General features: G+C 37.9%; 1 protein-coding gene across 3 annotated transcripts in view; it reads right to left on the reverse strand.

Annotated features, from left to right (window-relative positions):
• S1P (membrane-bound transcription factor site-1 protease) overlaps positions 1-22,874 on the reverse strand; it is a 329,279-nt gene extending 306,405 nt beyond the window's left edge. For 2 of the 3 annotated variants that reach the window (XM_067145648.2, XM_067145649.2), the window contains exons 1-3: positions 22,313-22,874; positions 6,591-6,742; positions 3,925-4,113 (exon numbers count right to left, since the gene is read on the reverse strand). In XM_067145648.2, coding sequence (XP_067001749.2) covers positions 3,925-4,113; positions 6,591-6,742; positions 22,313-22,529 — 558 coding nt within the window. In that variant the 5' untranslated portion in view covers positions 22,530-22,874. The remainder of the gene's footprint in view (positions 1-3,924; positions 4,114-6,590; positions 6,743-22,312) is intronic. The other variant, XM_067145647.2, reaches the window with a different exon arrangement.
• Between the last annotated feature and the right edge of the window lie 4,028 nt (positions 22,875-26,902).

The following is a 26,902-nucleotide window of genomic DNA, read 5'->3' on the forward strand; positions in this document are numbered from 1 at the left end:
GATTACATTTTTCATGAATGTCCAAATATTTCCAGAAAAGTTTGTTCCATCTAAAACAGTGGTTCCCAACCTGGGAGCAATCGCCCCCAAGTGGGCAATTTGGTGGCGATGAGTATTCAAATGGGGGGACAATTAAAATAATACTCTACAGTAGAAATTGCCGGGTAGCACGAGTCGCTGGCTATTCTCAGCCGGCAAGTTCACTGCCCTCACCCCTCTCCACAGTCCCCACCTGTTGTTGCTCAGCACTGCAGACTGGTGACTCAACCCCCTCCCCCACCTGCCATCACAACACACTTGCCATTGATCTACATTCATCTTCAGTCTTAACTAGCCTTTTTTTTTTTTTTTTTTTTTTTTTTTTTTTTTTTTTTTTTTTTTTTTTTGCTAGTTGCTTTACGTCGCACCGACACAGATAGGTCTTATGGCGACGATGGGACAGGGAAGAGCTAGGAGTGGGAAGGAAGCGGCCGTGGCCTTAATTAAGGAACAGCCTCAGCATTTGCCTGGTGTGAAAATGGGAAACCACGGAAAACCATCTTCAGGGCTGCCGACAGTGGGATTCGAACCTACTATCTCCCGAATTAGCCTTTGTTTGCCTCACTATCAGTTTTTGTGCGTTTGTTTTGAAGTGTAGAAGTTCATGCACAATGGATTCAAAAAGCAAGTGTCGTCAATACTCAGCTGAGTACTTAAAATTTGGTTTTATCACATCACCGCAAAATGTGCAGTTTCCACATTGTCTTTTGTGCGATAAAACATTTACTAGTAATGAAGCCATGAAGTCTTCGTGAATGAAAGATCATTTATCAAGAGTACACAGTGATAAAGTGAGTAAAGAACTTAGTTATTTTCAACACCTCAAAGCTAAAGCTGATAAACGGTCCATTGTAAGTGAATTATTTAAAAAATGAGCAACCGACCTTGACAAAGGTCTTCTTGCTTCTTACGAGGTGTGTCTATTGATCATTAAATGTGGTAAACCTCACACAATTGGCGAAACTCTTGTTTTACCGGCTACCAAAATAAAACAGGTTGAAATCATGCTAGGCGAGGGCCCTAGTAATAAGTCATTCGGTTCCTTTTAGCAACAATACTAGTTCCAGGCGAATTGACGAAATGACCACGGGCGTTGAATCCAAACTCGACAATTTGTTGAATAAAAGTAATTTTGTATTGCAGATTGATGAATCAACTGCGATTGATAACAAAGCAATTGTATTTAATTATCTTACGTGAGGTTTATCAGTAAACAAAAGGAAATTACCGAGGAAATGTTGCTTGCTAGAACTTTGATCACTGATACGAAGGGATCGTTGATTTCTTAAGTGGTGCAAGATTATTTTGAGAAGAAAGAGATTCCTCTGACAAACATGAGCGCTTGTGCAACAGACAGAGCTCCTGCCATGTCAGGTCGCCATGCATGGTTTCTAGCCCACCTTAAGAAAGAAGTGTCAGATGTCATCACTATTCACTGTGTGATTCATCGTCAACACTTATCTGCGAAAAAATGGAATGATGTCCTGCATGATACCCTACAACTGGTTATTACTGGTGTCAACAATATCAAAGCTAATTCTCTCAGGGACCGTCTGTTCCGATAACTTTGCCATGAAAATGACGAGGAATTCGAACGCTTGCTTCTACATGTGGCCGTGAGGTGGCTTTCCAAAGGAAACTGTTTGCGCCATTTCTTCGAATTATTTGACACTGTTACCGAGTTTCTCGATGTCTGATCCTGTTTTAAGTGAGAATTTGAAGCAACGCAAGTTGGAACTTGTGTACTTTACATATATTTTTGAAAAAATGAACAAAGTCAATATAAGGCTTCAAGGAAACAAGATGAACCTTATCAAGGCCAAAGGAATTATTTCATCATTCATCGCCAAGTTTGATATTCACAAAATAAATATTGGTCATAAAGAGCTGATTGAGTTTCCGAACCTTAGAAGGTGTTCAGTGTCAGATAACGAGACTCCTGAACTCCTAGAAGACAAAATCCTAATTTTTACTAATCACCTTGACCAGTTGAAAACTGACATGGAATCAAGGTTTGAAGATTTGACCAAGTTACAAATTCCGGATTGGATTCTAGATCCATTCTCGTTTGAAGCTTTAGATAAGCTTGATAACTCTTTTCAGACGGAGTTTCTAGATCTGAAGTATGACTGTGAGGCGAAAATCATTTTCAAGCAGAGTGGTTACTAGTTAGCTTGGGTGAAGCTTATGTACACTTATCCACAATTGTGGGGAAAAATTGAACCACTTCTCATCTCATTCCCGTCAGCATTCTTAGTTGAAAAAGGATTTAGTTCCGTTGTCCTGGTCCTCACAAAACAAAGAAATAATTTGGATATTTGCCTCAAAGGTGACTTGCGCCTGCACTTGACGAACATAAAGCTGGATATTCAAGCTTTAGCTGAAATCCACCAAGCACAAGGCAGCCATTGAAAAGGTAAAATAAAACAATAACAATGCTTTCAAACTTTAACTTACTTTTTCAAATTTAACTGTCAACTTTCTCAATTTTTCCAGATTCCAATTTTAAAATGAAAACACGTACCCCTGTTTTCTAAACGTAAGTCAATGATCTTAGTTTTTTTATTTCACTTCTTTGTTCTTAAAAATTTGTAAAAAAAATTGTACATTTTAATTTTTTCTTTTTTATTTAAGAGTGACCAGATAAAAGTGCTTTGGTTGTTTTTATATATGGTATTAAAATGTTTAAATTATAAAACTTTACCTCAAATTAAAATTAGGCATACAATGAAAATGAAAAGGGGGCCATAGGTTTTAGTCAACCTCCATAAAGGGGAGATGGGTTACAAAAGGTTGGGAACCCACTGATCTAAAACATGTACAGAATAAATGTTATAGAAACTACTATTTCTGATCATTTACAGTATGTCTCATACATTTCTAACCTACAGGTTATGATAACTTAGACACAAAATTAGATTCTTTGTGCTCTAAGTCTATCAACACCAAACATCACTGACATGGAAATACTGTTCAGTCGTCATGGTCATCTTCATCCATTCCCTTTTCCAGATTCTCTCTGGGTAGTGTACCAAAGCCCTCCACCTTACTTGATCTTTCCACCATTCCTCTTCCAGTACTTTATTGCTGTCGACTCCTCATGGTAAAAAGTTAAAATATAATGATAATGGTCACTGTTATATAGAAATAATATGAATCACCACCTTATCAATACACTATTTTATTTACTACCAAACTGGTAAATAGGGTCAATACCGGTTTCGACCCTATTTACCAGTTTGGTAGTAAATAAAATAGTGTATTGATAAGGTGGTGATTCATATTATTTCTATATAGTGATACCAATCAATACGGACATGAAGCTTATAAATAATAATGGTCACTGTTGTCGTGACTGTTTTTACGAAGTGCGTGTGATCATCAGCCCATGATACTGTAATCAAGCAAAATGAGAAGGGGAACGCAAAGAAAACTGATATGAGAAGAGGAAGTCATAAAGGGAGGTGGAAATGAAAGACTCCCTTGATGTCGGACACCCTAATATTGACGCGCCGGTAGAAAACTAAATGTGGTGGCCTACAAAATCCTTAGCCAATAAAACTGGCATTACAGTTAAACTGAGAGTTAACTGAAATGTGCTCTCACTCTTCAGTTGTCACTCATCTCTGCTAGATTGCATTAACACTGCAACTGTATAGGAACTAACCCATCAACGACATGTTCAAGATCTAGTCTGGAATATATTACTGTTTAACGAAAATCCATACTTCAAATTCAACACAAAAATCAAAACTGAATCAGTGCACTTGAAAGAACTTCCTTCATTATTAAGCATGTCTGAGAGGGAAAATATCAACACTTAAGTTCATATTTATACACAAATTCTCAATGTTGTACCCCATGCTTATTATATAATATACTCACAACCGATAGACTAGATCGTCTGAGAGGTCGTGATGACTGCCATACATGATAGGAACAACTGCTGCCAACACACTCACTCATGTTTACATACTTCAAAGAGCGATGAACAACGCGTTGTGGAGTTACTCGCCGCACAGAAGGGTGAGCACTTAATGCTTCAAGTCCACTCAGTTTCTCGGTTTCTTCCAACTAAAAATAAAAATATATTACTGATAACCAGTAGCACTTTCTTTGGTATAGTGCGAAGAGGCGACAATCACTTGTTAAATAAACAAAATTTTAAATGTTATGTTATAAATTGTTAACCAATCACTCTAATCAAGTATATTATTCTTTTATGGAAATAATAATACTAATATGTCATAATACCACCACATTTCTTAATGCCAAATATATTAAAATCAAACGTTATATTCATTTTATGTATCCTTTACTGCATGGGAGAAAGAAGCCATTAAAATATAAGGCCAAATGCATGAAAAAACAGCTTTTCACATATGTAAACCCACTATCAGTCCAGAACAATATCATGGCAGGTAAAATACAACCACTAAACACAGCACAATGTCATGAAGTCCTATACATCACAAAGTTGAACAAGGAATAATTTTAATACCACCTATTCAATACAATTTATTCCACTATTGTGTGGTTAAATACACATGGAAATTACCAGAAATTTTACCGTCACCCACTGTTTATTGGGCATCATCAGCCTCAATCAATCTTAAAACACACATGGTCTAAGGAGTCATAATAATTTACATAAAACGTATTGAAGAATATTTACAAGTGTTAATACTGTGGATGAAAAATGTTTACAGTACAAAAATGTTGAATAAAACAAAACTTATGCTAAAATCAATTTGAAAAATTGAAACGTTCGTCTAAAAGTAATTGTCACACATTGTTTTTTAAATAATCTATGTCAGACACTGAAGTGGATCCTTTTTGATAGAAAGCTTGAACAATACATATTACATTTGAAAAACAGAATATCAAAAATAAGGCATCACAGGACAAGAACAAGACAGTTAAAAGATACAGTATTTGCTCATATTTGAGGCTAAAATTTAAAATAAGGATGAAAATATGTAGTCAAATTGGAGGCAGTATAGATTAAGACGTCTTGGAAAGTTGGATAAAAAACATAGTATGTCGTCGAATACTTGGCCCACACCCACCGTGATGACTAGAGACAGTCCAATTGAAACAGAGGAAATTCATTAGAAAAATCCTTGGTCCATGTCAAAATTCTGAGGGTGAATATCACCTAAGGTCACACGCAGAGCTGTATGCCAAATATCAAAAGCTCTCACGTAACAAGGAAGCACTGTCTTATGTTTTACGGTCATCTCTCTCGAATCGCTAACAGCAGAATATCACGCAGAATTCTTGATTTTCATATGGGCAACTGCAGTGATGGTGGGTCTGACCAGTGCCTTTCAGACACTGGTTCAAGAAAGAAGTTAAGGACCTAGATAAAAAAAAGGATCTTCTGAAAAGATTGAGAACAGAAATGATGTAAAGTGGTCCGAAGAGCAAAAAACTGCTTTCTCCATCAAGATGAAGGTGTATTGGAAATCCAGAAAGGCTAAAAGGTGCTAACCATAGTCCTAAGTGATCAACTTTATTATTATTATTATTATTACGACATATTATAATATGGATATAATATAATAATAACAATAATAGTAATAGTAAGCCTAATGCAGAAATATATAAAAACATTTCCACAATCACTGACACACTATGCATGCGAAGAATCCAACACGGAGCACTTAGAAAGAATGGGCACAACTCAACTCACAAAAGCATACATTTTTAAAGAACAAGGCTACCCGGTTGAATTGGTACAAACAGACAGAAAAAGATCTGGAAGAACTAGGATCACCAAATCTACACGACCAAAATGAAATCAGAAAGATTACTCACACCTGGGGTTTTGAGGCAAACCCGAGGTTTTGAGAAAGACTTGCCAATACATGTGGTCAATGCAACAAAAACACGCTCACCTGTTGCTTATGAAGGAATACTGGGCTAAAAGAAAGACCAGAAAATGTTGATCCTGCGTGATCCTAAGTGACCCATTCATGAATAATAATAATAATAATAATAATAATAATAATAATAATAATAATAATAATAATAATAATAATAATAATAATAATAATAATAATAATAATACTTTACAAACAAAGATCAGTCAATTGTACAGCAGTTTATTACCAATTGTAAATAACACCTTCCCAATTCAAATTTATGCAAAGCATCAAAACCACCTTGATGATGAACTGCTGATTGAGGTTCTTTCCCTTGAGATATCCTCTGTTTTCTCTTCTCAGGGCTACACACAAAGAGGAGGGCATTTTTTTCTTTTTCTTCTTTTTTTCTTTTTGCACCTCATGATGCATTTACAGTAAGTATATACTTGGAGGGTGTTTGAGAAGATGTTTGGAGATATCATCACTGGTAATGAGTAGTGGTCAGTTCATATTTCTGCTCATTGACTTTTGTAATGTCAAGCTGGTAAAGATGCATTGCAACTGTGGCTTTGAAAATATCACAGTTTGTGATGAAATTTTATTGTAAACATATATCCCTCTAAATATATCATGAACAGAAAATATAATAAATATAAGGAAAGAAGGAAAACAGGTACTTACCATTACAACATCAAAGTCACTTGGGTAGTCACTTGCAGGATTATCTCTTGTCAGAATTTTCCAGTGATCAACTCCTGAGCCATTTAAAGCAGCAGTGATGAAATTTTCCCTGGTATTTGTTTTGTAATAGCCATTAAATGCAACAATATATTCTGTAAAAAAAAATAACTAACTTAGATTTTTGTGGCAATGAATCCAAAATTGACAAGATAGCTGGTAAAGATCCATTAAGGAAATATGAAATTCAATAATATTTACACCACATCAACGTTTCAACAATTTGCAACTTTTCAGAATTTTGAATAGGAAGAAAAGATATTTTTGAGCTGTGCTTAGGCTTAGCACACTTCCAGACCTTTAGAGGATATTCTATGAAAGTCCTACAAATTTTGTGGTGGTTTGGAAATAGAACGTCCCTCTGTGGCTCAGATATTTGTATATCAGCCATTATCACCATACTCAGGGCTCAAATTTTGGTAACACCATGTAAAAATTGTGTTTAACAATGCCATGATAAGAGAGATTTTCTCTGGAATCTGCAGTTTTCCATGTCGTATCCATTTCACTAACACACTACAACTTGGGATACAACATGGATTTTTTTTTTAAGTGGTTTAACGTCACACTAACACAGGTTTTCAAGAATGCAAGGATGAGAAGGGGCAAAGATTGGGAAGGTAGCATCCATGGCCTTAATTAAGGTACAGCCCCAGCATTTGCTTGATGTGAAAATGGGAAGCCACAGAAAACCATCTTCAGGACTTCCAGCGGCGGGATTCAAACCCATCATCTCCCGAATGCAAGCTCAAAACTACGCAATCCCGCACTGCATGGCCAACTTGCCAATAACATTGAATGGAATTCAATGAGGCACTAACATAACATCAATTATGCTTATAGAAAAAGTAGGAGAGGCAGAGTCAGCAAAGATTGCTATGATTTTACAACACTTGGAAAAAGGAGGGCAAAGCGAGAATAGGCATGGAGACTGGAAGAGGGTGATGATCACTGTTTCAAGAGAAAGTACCAATGGGCAACCACCTTTAATATTAATAAGGAAAGGCGTAAATGTGCAATGGGATTCTTTGTTAAAAAACAATTGAACACAAAGTTTCTGTTAGGTATATAAATAAATTATATATGATATAGGCAGATTTAGTGGTTTAAGGAATTAGGATTAGATCTGTCTCAGAGTATACATCATGTGAAGGAGCAGATAAGGAAGAGGCTGGTAAGTTTTATGGCACACAGAATGTAGAAGTAGATATCACAACAGTAAATAGTGATTTAAAACAATTACTGAAGGGTTTCCAAGGGAAATGGATGAAATATGGAAGCAAAGAGAAATGAAAAAGTTTCTCTGGACTTAAGTACCAGTATATGGATAGTAGTTGCTATTTCATTCTTCGAGGATAAAGCTATTCACCCCTATAATTGATAAATCAATCAATCACCAGTGATCTACATTTAGGGCTCTATTGGTGGAAAAATATCTAATTCCCTCCTAGGGAACTTAGAATTTCTAGTCATCCAAATGGCAAATTCCTTATCAGTTGTTTACCAAGTCTTTTCTTAAATAATTTCAAGAAAGTTGTAAATTTCTTAATCATCTCCCTTGGTAAATTATTCCAATCCCTAATTCCTCTTCCAAAAATGAGTATTTGCCCCAATTTATCTCCTAGAATTACAACTTTACCTTCATATTATGACCTTTCATACTTTTAAAAACTCCACTAAAGCTTATTCGAGGACCCCTCGGCCGGCCCGAGGGTACATGACAGCCTTCCTTGGATTGTACTTTTCATAAGGTTTGTCTGTGGATTTTCTCGAAGGTGAAGCTACAAGGTTCCTTCAATTTCTTATTATTTCCACAACTATTCCTACCATTACTTCTTTCCAACCTCCACCCCCTTCTTGATGATGATACTTGTTTAAAGGGGCCTACCATCTAGGTCATTGGCCCCTACATCTCCTTATTCTCTTTGCCATTCCTTACCACCTTTACAGGTATATACCTGTTTTCACATTCCTTAGCAAATGGTTTAAACCTATCCCACAAGCTGTTTTACATTCTTCTTTACCATTTTCTACCGATGATAATTGAGGAGTTGGATGCAATAACAGCGTAAGTAGATTTACGTTATTTTGAGAAAGAGAAGCTTGAAGTTTATAAATGTTCTGAGCTAAAAGTAATGTTAGGAATCAACCTGAATTTCATTTAGACACATTCAAAAGAGCCAGGAAATGTATTTCCCAAAGAATTTTATTGATCTGTTAGGTAATAAGAAGGACAGAGTTATTTAAACTTTCCTTTTATACGCTGTTATTGCATGAAGAGTAGGAATATTATATTTTGCCACACTCATATTGATCAGGGAGTTAGGAAAGCATGATTGCCCACTATAGAGGAACAAAAGTGGCAGTTTATCCCACCTCAGTTCTACAAAATGTCTAAACTTATTCAAATTAAGTACAAAATCCTACAAAAAAAGCAAAAATTTGTCAGCTAAGACAGGTAAAAAATTAAGCTTATTCTTTATTTAATATTCACCTTTTTCGTTCGTTATTGCGTAAAAGGCCGAGAGAGGTTTGTTACAGTGCTCTCCCCAACTATGGTATTAGGCTACGGTAATTGCCTATCCCCTCCCCAACAAATATTTGAAATGTTATAAAATTAGAAACATTCCTTTCTGAACAACTTTTATTCCTATTTTCATTTACAAAGTGATTCTCTAAACCTAAAAGGAAAGAAACAAAAAACAGATCAAAAATATATAATTGGGATTTAGACATTGTGTGTCTTACTTGTTTGAAATACTCAAATACCGCATCATTGAGCAAAATCAGGATGATTCATTTTCACATGCTGCATTAGCAGACTCTAGGGAATTATTACACACAGACACGACTTTCACATATCACTCAACATTTTCAGGTTTTAAGTATTTCATTAGTGAAAGAACATCAACCCTTTTGTCTGCACCAGCCACAAAACCTTCTCTTCCATTCGCTGACATCTTCTCCAGCCAAAGAACTGGCGGCAACTGAATGTGCCACTCGTGAAGCATGCCTCATGCAATAACAGCATAGCGCATGGTACCGGTTTTAGTGAGCTCCTGACCTCTAGTGGCACCCTAGCGAACTAAGACCTGGACTGGGTTGTAGTGAAGGAACCAGGAAATTCAAAAACGGTATTCATGCAATAACATTGCATCTAGCTCCTCAATTACTTGTTTTAACTTCCTTATGCCTAGCTTATCAACCATACGGTAGTGCCTAATATTGAAAATGAAAATCCACAGCCTGTTTCCAGTCATCTGACCGGGTCAGGAATGGAAGGAATGAATGAAGCCCCAAGCCAGCGGCGAGGATAGGAATTGTGCCGGCTGCCAAAACCTGTTGCACTCCTATGGGGCATTGATTAATGACTGACAGATAAAATGAAATGATAATGGAGAGTGTTGCTGGAATGAAAGATGACAGGGAAAACCAGAGTACCCGGAGAAAAACCTGTCCCGATTCTGCCTTGTCCAGCACAAATCTCAGATGGAGTGACCGGGATTCAAACCACGGAGCCCAGTGGTGAGAGGCCGGCGCGCTGCCACCTGAGCCACGGAGGCTTACACAGTGCCTAATATTCTTACTGTTATAACCTTCCTTTCCATCACATTTATTTTAAACTATGACGAAAAGAGCTTCGTGATCACCTATACCGAGGTACCACCTAACACTTCAGTTTCGCTGTAGAACTCATCTGGTTTTACTAACACCATGTTCAGAATATTCTTCTCTCTAGTTTGTTTCATCACTTTCTTATTCAGATGTCCTTCCCACCCTAACTTATTTACTATTTCTTGGTCATACTTCCTGTCATTTGCATTACCTTCCCAATTGACATTTGGTAAATTAAGATCACTCGGTGTAATCATGTTTCTAATTGTTTCCCACATCAAATAATTTTCCCTTATCAAATAATTCTATGTCAGTGTCACCTTATCCATGTCTGCAAAACCCAAAAACATCAATACGTCTTTAGTGATGAGCATTACACTGAGAATTTCATGTTTCTCATCCTGAACTTCTTCAGAACTTACAAATTCTTCTTTCACCAGAATGAATACTCCTTCTTTTGTATCTGTACTATCTCTATGATGAACACTCCAATTCTGGGAGAAAATTTCTGCATTCATAATATCGCTTCTTAGCCAAGATTCAACTCCCATAACAATATCTGGTAAATACTGTATATACTGTCTATGTATATTAATTTTTTAATTCTTTTAGAATTTGCTTTACATCGCACCAACACAGATAGGTCTTATGGCAATGATAGAATAGGCTAGGCCTAGGAGTGGGAAGGAAGCGACCATGGCCTTAATTAAGGTACAGCCCCAGCATTTGCCTGGTGTGAAAATGGGAAACCACAGAAAACCATCTTCAGGACTGGCGACAGTGTGGTTTGAACCAACTATTTCCCGGATGCATATATGTAGGCCTATAGGTATATATGAACACGTACCAGAACTATAAAATGCTACAACAGAGCCATTTTTTCCAATAGACCACAGGAGGCCCTGGCCCAAGGCAGCAGATTTACATTTCTATTTTGTAACATCTTCGCTCCCGTACAGGAGTATGGTCGTTTCAGCACACCGATTTCTGTGACCCATAGAGGAGTAAAGTCGTTTAGCGCTCATTTAGTGTAGCGTGCTCTGATATGCATGATTGTGTTTTCGGAGATCAGAAGAGTTCTACCAAGAAGCTTCTTTTTCTTCTGGTAGATGATTTGAGTGTCCTTTTTCCTTGACACTGTACACCCTCCCTCTGTGTTTTTTTACTCATTGATTACAAGCTGATTTTGGCATTTCTCAACTTGAGTGAACAGCAACTGACGGTGGTTGTGTAGTAAATAAAGCTTCAAACACGAGTAAATTTTGTAGTAGTAAGAGTGATTCCGCAAGAATAAATATGTGATATTTTGGACAATAATGATTCAGGTGATGGTCTGATAATTTCAGATAGTGAAAGCGAGTATGGTTATGTGCACAGTGAAAGCATTGGAAGGGTGAATAATAATCCAGACAGGAACAGGAACCCCCAAGTCTCCTTTGTATCGTCTATTGGCCCCAATATCCGATGTGCGTATGGGCGTAAACAAAAACAGTGAGGAAAATGACATTACCGGTATGTCTTTTGTAAAAAAAAAATTCTATAATGATTTCTTTAATATGCACTAATGTAGAACTCAGCTGTCAAGTAGGTGGCTTTTAAAAACGACCGGGCCCCAGCAGTGGCAAAGTGCTCAAGCAGCTGATAGTAAAAGTATTAAGACCTCACATGATGATGATGATTGTTGTTTAAAAGGGCCTAACAGCTAGGTCATCAACCCTTAATGATACGAGGTGCAATGAAATGAAACGATGATTAAAACTTCAAAATGTATCCACTGACTAAAATCTAAAACAAATGATGAAAAAACGATCATGAATCCAAAACAATCAATGGATCTAATTCACAATGCCTTATTTTCCGAGACGATTTTTGTTGTCCAAACGGGCCCAAAATCCACATCACCAGCCCCTCATAATGGAACTAATCACTAGTAAAGCAGAACCATGGTGTTCCTTTTATACTGGTATTAATCACAGGTAATGTAAACTCATGGTGTTTCTCACATATTGGCACTAATCACGGGTGCCAGCTAGATCTGTGGTGTTCCTCACATATTGGGACTAATCACAGGTGCCAGCTAGATCTGTGGTGTTCTTCACACAGTGGTACTAATCACAGGCCACGTATGCTCATGGTGTTGCACACATAGTGGTAGTAATCATAGGCAATATAGGCCCACGGTGTATCACATATTATGGTACCACACACAGGCAATACAGACCCCATGGTGTTCAGTACATAATCGTACTACTCATAGGTAACGCAGACCCATTCTGAACACAGTGGAACCAACACATCTGAGTGCAGCGCTCAGCACCTTTTCCCGCTAGACACTAGTCTGTACAGCTGAGTGCCCGCTATCCCGCCTCGGTGGGATGCACAGGCTTGTGGTGTTCCGCACATAACGGTACTGCTCCTAGGTAACGTAAACTCATGGTGTTCCTCACAACATCGTACTAATCACAGTAATGTCGACCCATGGTGTTCCTCACGTAATGGTACTAATCAAAAGTAGTCTCAGAGTTCTAAGTCCATCATCCATTGGTCACCCCTTTCTGTCGCCTCTTTCGACAGGCAGGGGACACCTTCGGTGTATTCTTTGTTAAAACCGCACAGGTTTCATGGTTGATTTACCTACATTTCAACAATGGTACAGTAATATTTCGATTTTTGGGTTGACAGCATGTCAGAGTGAGTAGAGAGGGGGAAGGAGGGGTATTACTTAACATGCCTTGCTAGGTTGCAAATCACTTTCAAGAAGAAGTACAAACCAAAGACGAGCATCAAGAGAGCTGTCATATGGATCAGTGGGAAAAGTATGGACCCATCTTTGCTCTCAGTGATCCTTGCATAGATGTGGATCTGATAAATAGATCCTGAAGCTTAATAAGACATTCGTTGAAATGTTCATGAAATATACTGCTGCATATTTTGGTATCATGCAAAAGTGGTGCTGAATATTAACTCAAGTGATTTACAAGATCCCTCCATCGATGAATCCATTCACTTATGTGTTCATCTTGTGTCACAAACTGATAAAATAAACATAGCGGTGGAATTTAGTAATTTTATTAGGCAGAAAGGTCTCCTAATTGCATATTCCAAGATGGACATTGCAATGCATGTTTTTATACACAGCTGTTAGTAATGTCTCAGGCGAGCGCCCTTTCTCAACACTGAAGCGTGTTGTGAATTATCTATTATCTTTAATGAGTGATGATATCCTGAATTGCGTAGCTTTTTTCGACATCAAGTCTGTCCTTACCTACAGCATTTCTTTTGAAGACATCATTAACAACTTAATTGCAGTTCAGAAGTCAAAAGAATTTATGTTTAAGCTTCAAAACCTACAAATATCAGTCCATCTTCATGTAGGCTAGTACATAAGGTAATAATTTTAATTTTTTTTCACGACTGGCTTTACGTTACAAGATATTAGAATCATTCCAGATTGACGGTTTTCACTTTACAAAGGTAAAATTAAGTGTATCCTCCTAATTCAATACATCATATAATTCCATCATTAGATGGAGTAATCATATTCAAATAAGTTTCAACTCGTTTGAGCCATTTTCAGTGAAAAGGGGGGGGGGGGGGTGAAGTAATTTGCATAATATAAGCTAAAAATGTGCCAAAAAACATATTGAAAGAACAAATGAAAAAACAAAAGAGAGACATGATAGAAATAAAAACAGCATAATATACAATATTTACATCATCATATGGAGCAATAAACAACTCGTTGCGATAAAATTCTGTGAAAACAGGGGTTAATACAAAACATAATTGAATCTAAAAACTGTGTTAATCTAAGAAGAAAAGAAATTAAAACAAATGATACAGATGGAAACAAACAATTTCACACAGCGAGGTTGCGGACCTCTTAGTCTACAAAATTTTGGTTTTATAACAATTCAAAACAGGAAGAAATCAATGTGTCGAAAATTCAGGCCAAAAGTCTGCCTTTGTAGCAACACTATGACATCGAATGGCTAGGAGGGGATCGGGAGCGAAAAAGTTTGAGAAACCAAGCCTAGGATAACGTGCAGGTGAAATTCATGTGACAAGTGATGGAAAAACGCTGATGAAATTTAAAACTTTAGAACAGCAGCATTCTCAATTTCTCAATCTAGCGGTACCATTCTCGATTATTGTTTCACAATGTTGGCTGGTTTGTTTGCCTTATTTTAAAAGGTCAGGAGGGCCGTGACAAAAATTGAGAAGCTGTGTTAGAGAAGATGACAGATGCATAGTAAAATGTAAGTGACCATAGTGGAAACCGTCAATGAAGTTCCAATCTGTAATGGAAAGAATGAGGTTGTGTGAGAAACTTGGGCTGATGAGTAAAAAGTGTAAAATGGGTGTGAAGAAAGCTTTAAACTTACGGTGTTTAGAAGGTGGTTGTCCTCTCAAAACGGCCTGGCCTTCTCAAAGTTAACGGTCCCGTTCGTACGATCGAGTCCATTGTTGACTCAGCCGTGTTTGCGAGGATGGCTTTACGTCGCACTGACACAAACAGATCGTATGGCAATGATGGGATAGGAAAGGGCTAGGAGTGGGAAGGAAGCAGCCGTGGCCTCAATTAAGGTACAGCCTTCCCTAGTGTGAAAATGGTAAACCATGGAAAACCATCTTTGGGGCTGCTGACAGTGGGGTTCGAACCCAATATCTCCCGAATGCAAGCTCACAGCTGCGCGCCCCTAAACTCATGGCCAACTTGCTCAGTATGTGTTAGTGTTCATGCTTGTGCCCCTATTGCGTAATTGGGTTCAACTGGTTCCTGTGTATACAAGCCAATATTCCATGCCTCGTGATATTTTGTCACGAATTTTAATCCAGGTTGTCTTACAACTGGAGCAAATTGGCATCAGAATTATTGGTTTCACCTCAGATAGAAGTCAATCTAATAAAATGGTGTGGAAATGTTTAGGAATAAACGGTAAAGAAAGGAAGGTGATATGCTCTAATTTTAACCCTTTTGATTCTAATAGGATCTTTTCAGATGTACATATAATTCAGTGCATAAGGAATAATTTCTATGGCAAAAGGCAAGTCCATTACAATTATTAAGTTTTAGACTTTAAATCCAATAGACAGGATTTTTTTTCTTTTGTTTGAAATGGATAACTGCCATAAATTTGCAGGTTTGAAAGCTTGCAACAAACTAATGCCTCCACGTACAGACCCCACTTAATTTAAGCGCATGAATGTGAGACTTGCTTTTCAGTTATTTAGTAACTCTGTTGCAAATGGTATAAATGTTTTTAGACAGATAAACTCAGAGGAATTTGAAGGCAGTGAATGGACAGAAACATTCACTAGGGAATAAATACTTAAACACCAGCAGCCCTCACGTTTATTAGGGATTATTGCAATAAATACAGCACTGACAGCACTTTCCTCACCTAACTTGAAGTTCATAATGTGTTCACACAAGTTGAATGTGTAGTGGAACAAAAACTTTTCTGTGAACATAATCTATGAGGTGATATATTTTATGAATGTTTGGACAGTTTACACAGTATCACCATATATTTGAAAGAATCAGGGGTCTTTGATGACCATGTTGTGGGTATTATGCCTAAACTTGTGTTACATTATATGACGTGTCAATTTTATTTTGTAACAAGACAAATGAGAAAGGAACTGAAATAGTCTTAGACCACAAAGTCTACCCAGAAGCTATCTAAACTATCTCACAACTGACTTCTGGAATGGTAAGTAAAAGCATAATATTTGGCATGCAATAATTGTCTCTAAGCTCAAGCTCGCTTAATGGTGAAGGAACCACCTAGCAGAGGAACCAATGAACTAGGGGAGAGATCACATTTCTCCTCCTACACGCTATGATTCTACTAATAATTAAAATCTGGGTATGGGCTACAATGATGAGCACTTGATTTATGTTAAAACAGCATATCAATAGCATCTTCCAATTAAAAAATATATATAAATGTATACAACTTAAATGATATGAGTAAAGAACTGGAATCACACAAGGTTTTTCAATGGTACGAGGTGAAACGAAATGTAATGATAATTAATATTTTAAAATATATCCACTGACTAGAAATTACAACAAATGATGAAGAGAAAATGATTATGAATTTAAAATAATCAGTGGATGTAGTTTGCAATGCCTTATCTTTTTATAAAATGATATATAACATAGATTAAAATGAAAAAAGGCATTGCCTTTGAAGTCTAATCACATATCATTCAAATTAAAAGTCAAAAAACACAAAAACAAACTAATTATAACATTCAACAGAATAAAAACGTAGATAACAGTAAAATAAAAATTAACAATAAATTTAAAAATTCACTTTTACATACGATAAAACAGGCCACTATCCCTTATAAAACGGATGACGAGGTCTGCTGACTGCTCGTCATCTCGTAGGTACTTGAAGTTTTAGACTACAACACAGATCGGCCAGGTCTATACACTCTGTAAGGATGTGTGTATTATGGTCAGATGACCGCCGCAAGTACGCACCGGCGGGGGGTTGCTTCTCACTTCGGTAAGTAGGAGTGTGGTGCTATACTCTGGCTGATCCAAAAATGACATAATACTAATGCTTCTCTCCATTAAACCCAAAGGGAAGTCTTTGATACCTTCGTAGTTCCCATAATCATTCTCAGCTTATTTGAAAGAGGGGTGGCCTGCCACTCCATCACCCAATGGGACATGTCCAAATGCCTCAGCTGAGAACAAATATCAATGGCTGGAACCTTGTAAGCCAACGGGGCCAATGTGACAAACACCTTGGTGGCCCTATCAGCTAAATCATTTCCCGTTATACCCATGTGGCTTGGCAGCCACAACAACATGATTCTGGCATTAGCAATGCAACATCCAGTAAGCAGGTCCTGGTTCAGACGCACCAGAGGACGTGGCAGCAAACATGCATCAATACAATGTAATAAGCTCAAGGGGTCAGTAAACAGCAGAAAGTGCTGATATTTACTGGACAGAGTGTACTGCAGAGCTTCAACGATATCTGTGTACACACTACAGGTTTCTGGTAGAGGTAAAAGGAACCTGTTATTATCAACAACAAATGCACTGCCAACTTTTGGTTCTGCCCTTGAACCATTTATGTAAATAACTACTGGACCTGGATACCGGATAACAACGGACAGGAAGAGCCTCTGATATATGGAGCAGTCCATGTTCATTTTTAGGCCAGTGTGCAAATCCAGGATGATTTCAGACGTATTAACCACGGAGGTACCTTACTTGGGTGTCTAACAAGACAAGGAACTGAAAGTAGATCAAACAATCTGTAACTGCTTTCCAAGCACATACCAACCGACTCTGTTGCTCGTGATAAGAAGCATACAGCCGACGGTTTCCATTGTGGTTTACACAGGGCTAGCTTGGATGAAGTGGCATCTGTCCCAAATTAGCAGCATAGGACAATAGCGTTTGTTGGCGCCTTAGCTGTAGAGGCGGCACAAAGCTGCACCTTGACATGACATTAACTCTAATAAGAGTTATAGAAAATTACCACTCTTACAAAATAATCTTACCACATTCAGCGAGCAGGCTAGCAATGAGGCTTGTATGGGATGCTCTCGTTGCTAACCAAACTCTGCTGTGGTGGATGCTATTCACTTTCACAAGGATACTTCGCCTTGCTGAACCGTATGCTGCACTGCCGTAATCTAACCTCGATAAAATATGTGGCCTATAAAATTGTAGGAGCATCGTGCAGTCTGCCCCCCAATAGTGCTGCTAAGAAACTTATATGCTTTTCTTAACAAGTTTGAATTTTAAGAGACGCACGTGTGGTCCCCGCAATAATTTACTGTTGAAAAGGAGCCCAAGGATCTCGCAATAATTTATTGTTGAAGAGGAGCCCAAGAAAATGGTATGGTTCAACTACAGGAAGAGTGACACCACCCCCACATCTAAATACAGCTCAAGATGGGGGTGAAAAGTGCGCTTTTGGCAGAAGTGAACAACAGAGGTCCTTGCAGCTGAAAACCGAAAAACATGTTCTAAGGTCTACTGTTCCACTATCTTTAACTTAATGTAATTGACGCTCTGTGACTGCCATACTTTGTGAGCTATAATGCAGAGCAAAATCGTCCACCTACGATGGTATTACTGCTGAATGAGCAGCAGCAACAATACAGTTTATGGCAATCCCAAACCTAGTGACAATGAGAACTGATCCCCATAGGATTCCATTTTCTTTAACATGTTATTGCAAATACTTGGACATGGAAAAGATGGAGGGACAAAAATTCACAATAAAAACCGGGAAGTTACCTCGGTATTTCCACTGATGCAGAACTGAAAGGATGCCTTATTGCCATGTGGTGTCATAGGCCTTTTTTAAATCGAGGAAAACAGCCACCAAATGGTGCTTTCGGAGAAACACGTCCTGGATAGAACTCTCCAAAACCACACTGGTACTCGGAAAATAAGTCCTCTTTTCTCAAAACACCATACAAGTTGGCAATTCACCATCCTCTGAAATAATTTACAAACAGGTCTGTAAATTCCTGCATACTTACGATCTTTATCAGGCTTGAGGGGAAGAATTACTATTCCCTCTCGCCACTGTGATGGAAACTCTCCCTCTATCCAGATTCAGTTGAACACCCCGAGAAGATATAAGAGGCTATCCTGGCTGAGGTGTTTCAAACATCTGATTATGGACATTATCTGGTCTGTGAACTGTGTCCTTGCAAAGCGCCAGGCGCTACGGAGTTCCCACTCCGTAAAGGGCATAATATAGTCTTCTGAAGCTTAAGTGGCAAAACTAAGATGACGACATTCTGCCCCCCGTGTATAGCCAAGAAATCAGGACGGTAATTCCCGGAACCAGACACATCTGCAAAATGACATGCTTAGCAACCATGGGTGGATCAGTGACAATACTGCCTGCAATGGAAATTTCCAGTACAGGGGATGGTCCTTGTAAACCCAAAATAAGTCTAAGTTTAGTCCACACTCGAGATGACGGAGTATGTGACGTCATGGTTGACACACATCTGGCCCACGTAGCTTTCTTATCTGTCAAATAAGAACTTGCAGCTTAGTGCAATGTTTTTTAAATGTTACCAAGTTGGCCGCAGTACACAGCCTATGATAGCATTTATGAGCCTAACATTGTTCTTTTATAGCTGCTGCATTTCTTTTCTTCGTTCCTCCAAGGTACAAGTTTTTGTTGCAGAGTCCCATAAAAGGATGGAATCGACTTCTCAGCAGCAGCAGCAGCAAAAATAACTTGTATAGTATAAGTTAGTCTATATCATCATCTACGCTCCAGCTATTCACGTTGTTAAAGACAGCTAGTGATGTGAACTTTGGCCAATCAGCATGTTTAAGAATCTATCGGGGAGGAGCCTAGACGGATTTCTGTTTCAACTTGGCACTTGGATGGTTAGAGGAAACTAGCACTAGTTTTATACAAAGTATGGTCTTCTTTGTAACGAGAAACGGAACGATAGTGTTCTTTGCAAAGCAACATGTCCAGTAGTGTGGACGAAGAGAAGCAAAAAAGCTATCAGCTAAAATACTGGTTCTGCTTCTCTATGTCTAGCCCTGCTACCCCAAGAGAACAAGCAGCAGTGTGGTGTCTAGTAAGGCAGCAAGCGGCAAACGGCAGTGAGACAAGTATGGCAACCTGTGGCACACACAATATGATCACAATAATAATTAAACTTATGTCGTAATGGTCCACCTTTTCAATACTATATTATGTAATGTTTAAATTATATTTCTAATCTAGGAAGTAGTTTCAGCCTTGGCTGGCCATCATCAGCCATAATTCAAAACTGTACAAACACATACAATAACTAAACTAAATGTACAAATAAGCTACACACAAATGACATTAAAATGTGTTAAAAATATCTGGGATGAACTATGTGCACACAACGTAAAATATGACGAAATTAAAATTAGCCTCTAAAATTCTTAGATGTGTTGCATTATCTTAAAATGTTCCATTAGTGCTTGTTGTTAAAATATCATGAAAATGCTGAAAAGTTCCTCTGTTGGACATTGTCAATGGATGAATCAAGAATGGCTCACAAAGATATGGTTAAATAACTGGCACGTTCTTAATATGTAGCTGGTAGATACTCGCAATTCAATGTGGTGTCCATGAAGTTAACCTCAAAAAAATGATGGACAAAATTAATGAACTGAAGGAAAGAGAGTGATAATCAAATGGCACAGGTTATATGAGACTTACCTTTCGTTGCGGCATGTGTTGCGTGGCCTAATTTTAATTTCATCATATTTTATATGTTGTGCACATAGTTCATCCCAGATATTTTTTACAATTTTTAATGTCATTTGTGTGTGTTTGTACATTTTAGTTATTGGATGTGTGTGTATAGTTTTGCATTAAGGCTGATGATGGCCAGCCAAGGCCGAAAGTAGTTCCTAGATTAGAAATGTAATTTAATAACATCAATTAAGCACAATGTGTACATTAGAGTTGTATATTACACAAAAATGTTATCAACTGCGTAAAATGTCAGCGAGTTTGTCCTTGTTATGCAATCAAGTAGATGATACTGTCTACAGCATTGTCCATATAAGTTAGAGTGCAGGAACACTGGTGAAATCCTCGTTGGATGCAGATTCTGAAATGAAATCCATGTACTGCCATTCTCATACATACGCGTCGCAGTGGGAAGTTAGAGGCTCTCCATTCATCTGTGCTCATGGCTGGCGTGTGATAGAAGCCTTCGTCTATTGTATTAGCTTTTTCTTCTCTTTCCCTTAATATGTTAACTCATGATGTAGTCAGAGAAGTTGCATCAGATGAAGTAGGCCTATCAATGATCCTTTACGCAGATGATATGGTTCTTCTTTCGAAAAGCAGATCTGCCCTGCATGTAGGATTGACTAAGCTCTGTAAGTGGTCGCAGGAAAATGAATTAGTGATAAACATCAACAAAACAAAAATCATGAAATTCAAGAGAGGAGGCAGTATAACCAAACTAGACAACTTCCACTGCGGAAACAACAAGATAGAGTTGGTAAACTCTTATAAATACCTAGGACTAACCCTTCAAGTCACAGGGAAAGCATTCATGAAACATGAGAAAGTTGCACCGCAGCAATTAGAGCCATCTTTGACATAAAGAAGATTGGAAAGCTATCAGATGACACAGCTCTAAAACTTTTTCACATTAAGATTGCACCTATAGCCTGTTATGCAATCACCAACATTTGGTTCCACCTTACTCCTGCAAATCTAAGAAGGCTGGAGGCCGTGAAATCAACCTATCTACAGAGAGCCCCTCGGTTATCCCAAACGACAAGGAACAGACTAGTTCGTCTACTAGCAGACACAGACTTCATCAGGGAGGTAGCAATAAAGAAATGTAATTTAAACACTGTATCATATAGGCTAGTATTGAAAAGGTGGGCCATTACGACATAAGTTTAATTATTATTGTGATCACAATTCAATACGGATCAAAATCAGGAAGTTTATATCCTATGCTCACACAATGGGTAATATCCAAAGTTTGCAAGCCGACAGTGCTTTGATATAAAACAATTCCATGTCAAAGCCAAATCGCGCTGAAAAAGGATTTTTAAAGTACAATTCATATATATTTCTTTGCGAAGTTGTGTGTTATATACTAGAGTGCCTAGGGTAGGGCGCTACCCAGCACACTTCAGAACACAACTGGGCCGCTGACCCATACGTTAAATTCTTTAATTAGCAATCATCATCAATGTCAGAAGACAATTCTAATGCTTCCTTACTGGTGCTACGTCTTCAACTGAAATAATACCTACATTATTGAGTGTGATATCCCATCAAGAGGAAGGACTAAATACAGATTTTGGTTATGTTTACAAACAACTTAAGGGTAACCTTTCTGGTCTACAAATAAATATTCAAGACAACAACATGCTGTTGCTACTTTCAGAATTGACGCAAAACCTCATCTGAAAGCAATACTTGCTGATAACTTAAGTTTATGACTACTCTAGCCCCAGATGTACTGACGACACCATAAGTAATATTTATATAATATGGTAACATGCTACCAATCCTCACCATTTCGCACCACTTGAGATGAGAACTTCACTCTAACCATTTGAACTGGAGTTGTATCATTACAACATGGTCTCATCCATTTACCACTTTTATCCATATCGGTAGAATTATTGAAACCACCAACAGTAGTATCGACGCACCATAAATGAGTCAATAACAAGAGGAGAAATGGTATACATCTAAAATGTCTCTGCCTTAACCTCACTTTCAGCTTCATTCTTACTTCAATTCGCGAATAAAACACAAACTAATATTAACATATAACAAGAGTCAAATACAGTAATATTCATATACAACTGGGAATTATTTAGCATTTATTTTCTCGCCCTGTAAATACACTACAATCCATTAAAATTCCGACATTCACAAACACTACGTGAATAAATTCATCAAAAACCGGCACTTATTCCCTATTAAAAAATCGTATCCAACACAGGGGTTGTGTATTTTGTAAACTTCTAATGAATTCATACTGACTGGAAGAAACTAGTATCTAACTACTACAAGCTACTCTTTTTTCATGTTTAGGGGCGTCGCCATTTTCGGTTGACAGCATGTCGATTTCGACTAGACGGTCGATCGAAGTACTCGAAAGACTTGCGTCAAACCAAGACCAACTACAATATCTCAGACCTTAACCGACCTATCGAAACTGTCCATAATGGCGGCAGCTGGAGTGTTAGCATGCGTTTGTTTTGATTTGTGTAAGCCGTGTTGTTACCAAATATTTATGGAAATTTGAATATTATTAATCGTACATGATATTTATTTATGGTCTTAAGAAGATTATAGATCCTCTTTCTGTGCCATAAGAAGCTGTTTGTTCTCAAAGAGCTTATTTATTCCAACAATGTCGGTGGTGATTAGGTTAACGTTCATTCTCGTGTTGTTCTCTGAAAGTATTTTCTTCATTTTTAGTTACCTATGCAATATGTTTATAGTTTAATGTGCTGTGTGCCTGGATGTAAGTAAGAGTTTCAGTGTTCCCGTTTCCAAAAGACCTAATATTAAGGCAAAATTGGGTTAAGAGCATTCGTAAGGAAAACTTCGAACCGAATCATAGGCCTAATAATGCTGGGTACATTAATCATTTTACCATTTTTGAAATCAAATGTATTGTTAGGGAAAACATTATATACCCGTAGAAGGTGGTGATCTAATTCGAGTGCCGCGCAAACTTCCGAAGTTAAAACTAATGATGCCAATCCTAGCATTTGCCCTATCAGCCAACGTACCTTACTACAAAGAAAAATAAATCAGTCCCAAAAACATCCGGAAAATCATGACCAAGATTTATGATTTAGAGACGAAATTAAACGGTGGTGCAAGAATGATGTAATTAATTTTTAATTAATTTTCAACGTTTTACAATGAACGTGCGTAAACTAAACCTAACCCCTTTCCCGTGAGTGAACATGAGGATTATGTTCTTTTTTATGTAATATACAATTTTGCCGTCAATTCTGGTGAGTTATAAGGTAACGAGTTTTTTAGATGGCCAAGTGTATCATACAAATATCGCTTGTACCTACTCAACAATACAGGTGGATTTTGGAGGGTTGAAATATTGTTGGAGAAATTTGTTTGCGTGTTTTACATAATGGGCGGTGGTTAATAGTGGTGTCATAGTATTTCATGTAAGGTTAATAATGTTCTTTGTTGACATTTATATATCGTATTTAATTATTCATATTTCGAGTTAATGAGTTGCATTTCATGACGTTCGATTTGTGATCTTTTCTTTAGGTGACTCGGAATAAACACGCATAACCTTGCCCTCAACCTCTCATATCGCCCACCGATGTCCGCCATGTTTTTCCTGGATTACGGTCTGATGTAATTGTAGTTGGTCTTGGTCAAACAGACCCTAATGCAGAAAAAACATGGCGGACATCGGCGTGCGATATGAGAGGTTGAGGGATAGGTTATGCATGTTTATTCCGAGTCACCTAAAGAAAATATCACAAGTCGAACCTCATGAAATGCAACTCACTAACTCAAAATATGAATAATTAAACACCATAAGTAGCGTTATCGCGTATTGTAAGTCTAAATGAAATTTCAGAGGGGAAAAAATGAAGGGAGAATGATTGTATAACATCAGGTTGAAACAGAGTATAAAAATATTTCACATATGAATCTCCGGTCAGCAAATACGATCTATAGATGTCAACAAAGTACATTATTAACCTTACATGAAATACATTGTAACACCACTATTAACCACACCCCATTATGTAAAACACGCAAACAAATTTCCCCAACAAAATTTCAACCCTCCAAAATCCACCTGTATTGTTGAGTAGGTACAAGCGATATTTGTATGATAAACTTGACCATCTAAAGCACTCGTCACCTTAAAACTCGTCAGAATTGATGGCATAATTGTATTTTATATAAAAAAAGAATATAGGCCTAATTCTCACGTTAACTCATGGGAAATGGGGTTGGGTTTAGTTTACGCATGTTCACTGTAAAACGTTGAAAATTAATTAAGTTACATCATTCTTGCATCACCGTTTAAGATGAATTTAGTCTCTAAATCATAAATCTCGGTCATGATTTTCCGGATCTTTCTGCGACTGATTTAATTTTCTTTGTAGTAAGGTACGTTGGCTGATAGGGTAAATGCTAGGATAGGCATCATTAGTTTTAACTTCGGAAGTTTGCGCGGCACTGGAATTAGATCACCACCTTCTATAGGTATATGTCTTCCCTCAGAATACATTTGATTTCAAAAATGATAAAATCATTAATGCACACAACATTATTAGTCTTATGATTCGTTTCGAAGTTTTCCTTACGAATGCTCTTAACCCAATTTTGCCTTAATACTAGGTCTATTGGAAACGGGAACACTGAGCTCTTACTTACATCCAGGCACACAGCACATTGAACTATAAACATACTGCATAGGTAAATAAAAATAAAGAAAGTACTTTCGGAGAAGAACATGAGAATCAAAATTAACCTAATCACCACCGACATTGTTGGAATAAATAAGCTCTTTGAGAACAAACAGCTTCTTATGGCACTGAAAGAGGATCTATAATCTTCTTAAGACCATAAATAAATATCATGTACGATTAATAATATTCAAATTTCCATAAATATTTGGTAACAACACGGCTTACACAAATCAAAACAAACGCATGCTAGCACTCCAGCTGCCGCCATTATGGACAGTTTCGATAGGTCGGTTAAGGTCTGAGATATTGTAGTTGGTCTTGACTTGGTCTTGGTCAAACGTATCAAACAGAATGGACAGCAGACAGGTATATACAAAGTACGATATATATACTCTTTGGTATTGCTTTGTGGAATTAAACTATTTTAAAATCCAATGTTTTGTCTCTCTGTTACAGATGAATTTTCAGCGCAGAAAATATTTCTAGATCTCTCTAATTACGTTCTGCAGAAATGTTTACAAACTTCAGCACTTCATCAGTTTGTAAATGAAGTCCTTTGACATATTACATCTGTTATTGAAGTACAGTATAATATAATGCAATGGTTGGCTACATGAGGGAGGGTCTCATTCTCGTAACCGCATCTCCTACACCTCTTGTTGCCATTAGGTGTTGTACGGCGACTCCCATTGTGCGGTAATAGATTTAGCCTGGCTCGATGAATGAATCTCCAATCTGCAAATCTGGTATACAGACCGGTTCTCAAGAAGTGTGAGCTTGAAGAATCAGCGGCTACACAATCAATAACTTTTCTTTGGTTGGGCAGAGAGAATCCCCCTGTGGGTGGGGGCGGTAGAATAACAACCCTTGTATCCCCTGCTTGTCGTAAGAGACGACTAAAAGGGGCTGCAAGGGCTCTGAACTTTGGAGCGTGGGTTGGCGACCACGGGGCCCTTAGCTGAGTCCTGGCATTGCTTCCACTTACTTGTGCCAGGCTCCTCACTTTCATCTATCCTATCCGACTATCCTTGGTCAACTATTGTTCTTTACCGACCCCGACGGTATTACGTATAGAGGCCTAGGGAGTCTTTCATTTTCAGGCCCTTGTCTTCCTTTGGCTGATACCTTCATTTTTCAAAGTATCGGCCCCTTCTGTTCTTTCTTTCTGATTAGTGTTATATAGTGGATGGTTGTCCAGTTGTACTTCCTCTTAAAACAATAATCACCACCACCACACCAAAGAGAAAGAGTCTACCCGGTCCGTTGCCTACGTTATAATACAAGGCCTGGAAACAGAGCCCGTAAAACGCTATGGAAGTGGTTACACTGAAGTTCAATCCCGGGCCGCTAGGATCGCTTTCTTGCCCCAGGTATACCGGGTTCGCGCCTTTAAACGTGTTCATTAACTGAGTTGGTTGTGAATGTATCAGGGGCGGTGCGTGGTATTGTTGTAGGTTTGCACAACTCCCAATAATTTTACGCTTCATTTGTCGTCTTTTCTTCCTATTTTGCAGTTTTATAAACATAACATGTACTCTGAAATGTGTTAAAACCAAGCACCTTTTGACGTTCGATGTACTAATACTTCGTAACGAACCATTAAACTCCGCCGTCTTCAAAACAAACTCAGGGGGTTGACTTTCCTACGCCAAACTCCCTAGCGCCCAGCACGCCGCTGTTT

Source organism: Anabrus simplex, chromosome 4 (assembly GCF_040414725.1).
Source record: "Anabrus simplex isolate iqAnaSimp1 chromosome 4, ASM4041472v1, whole genome shotgun sequence".
NCBI lineage: Eukaryota > Metazoa > Arthropoda > Insecta > Orthoptera > Tettigoniidae > Anabrus > Anabrus simplex.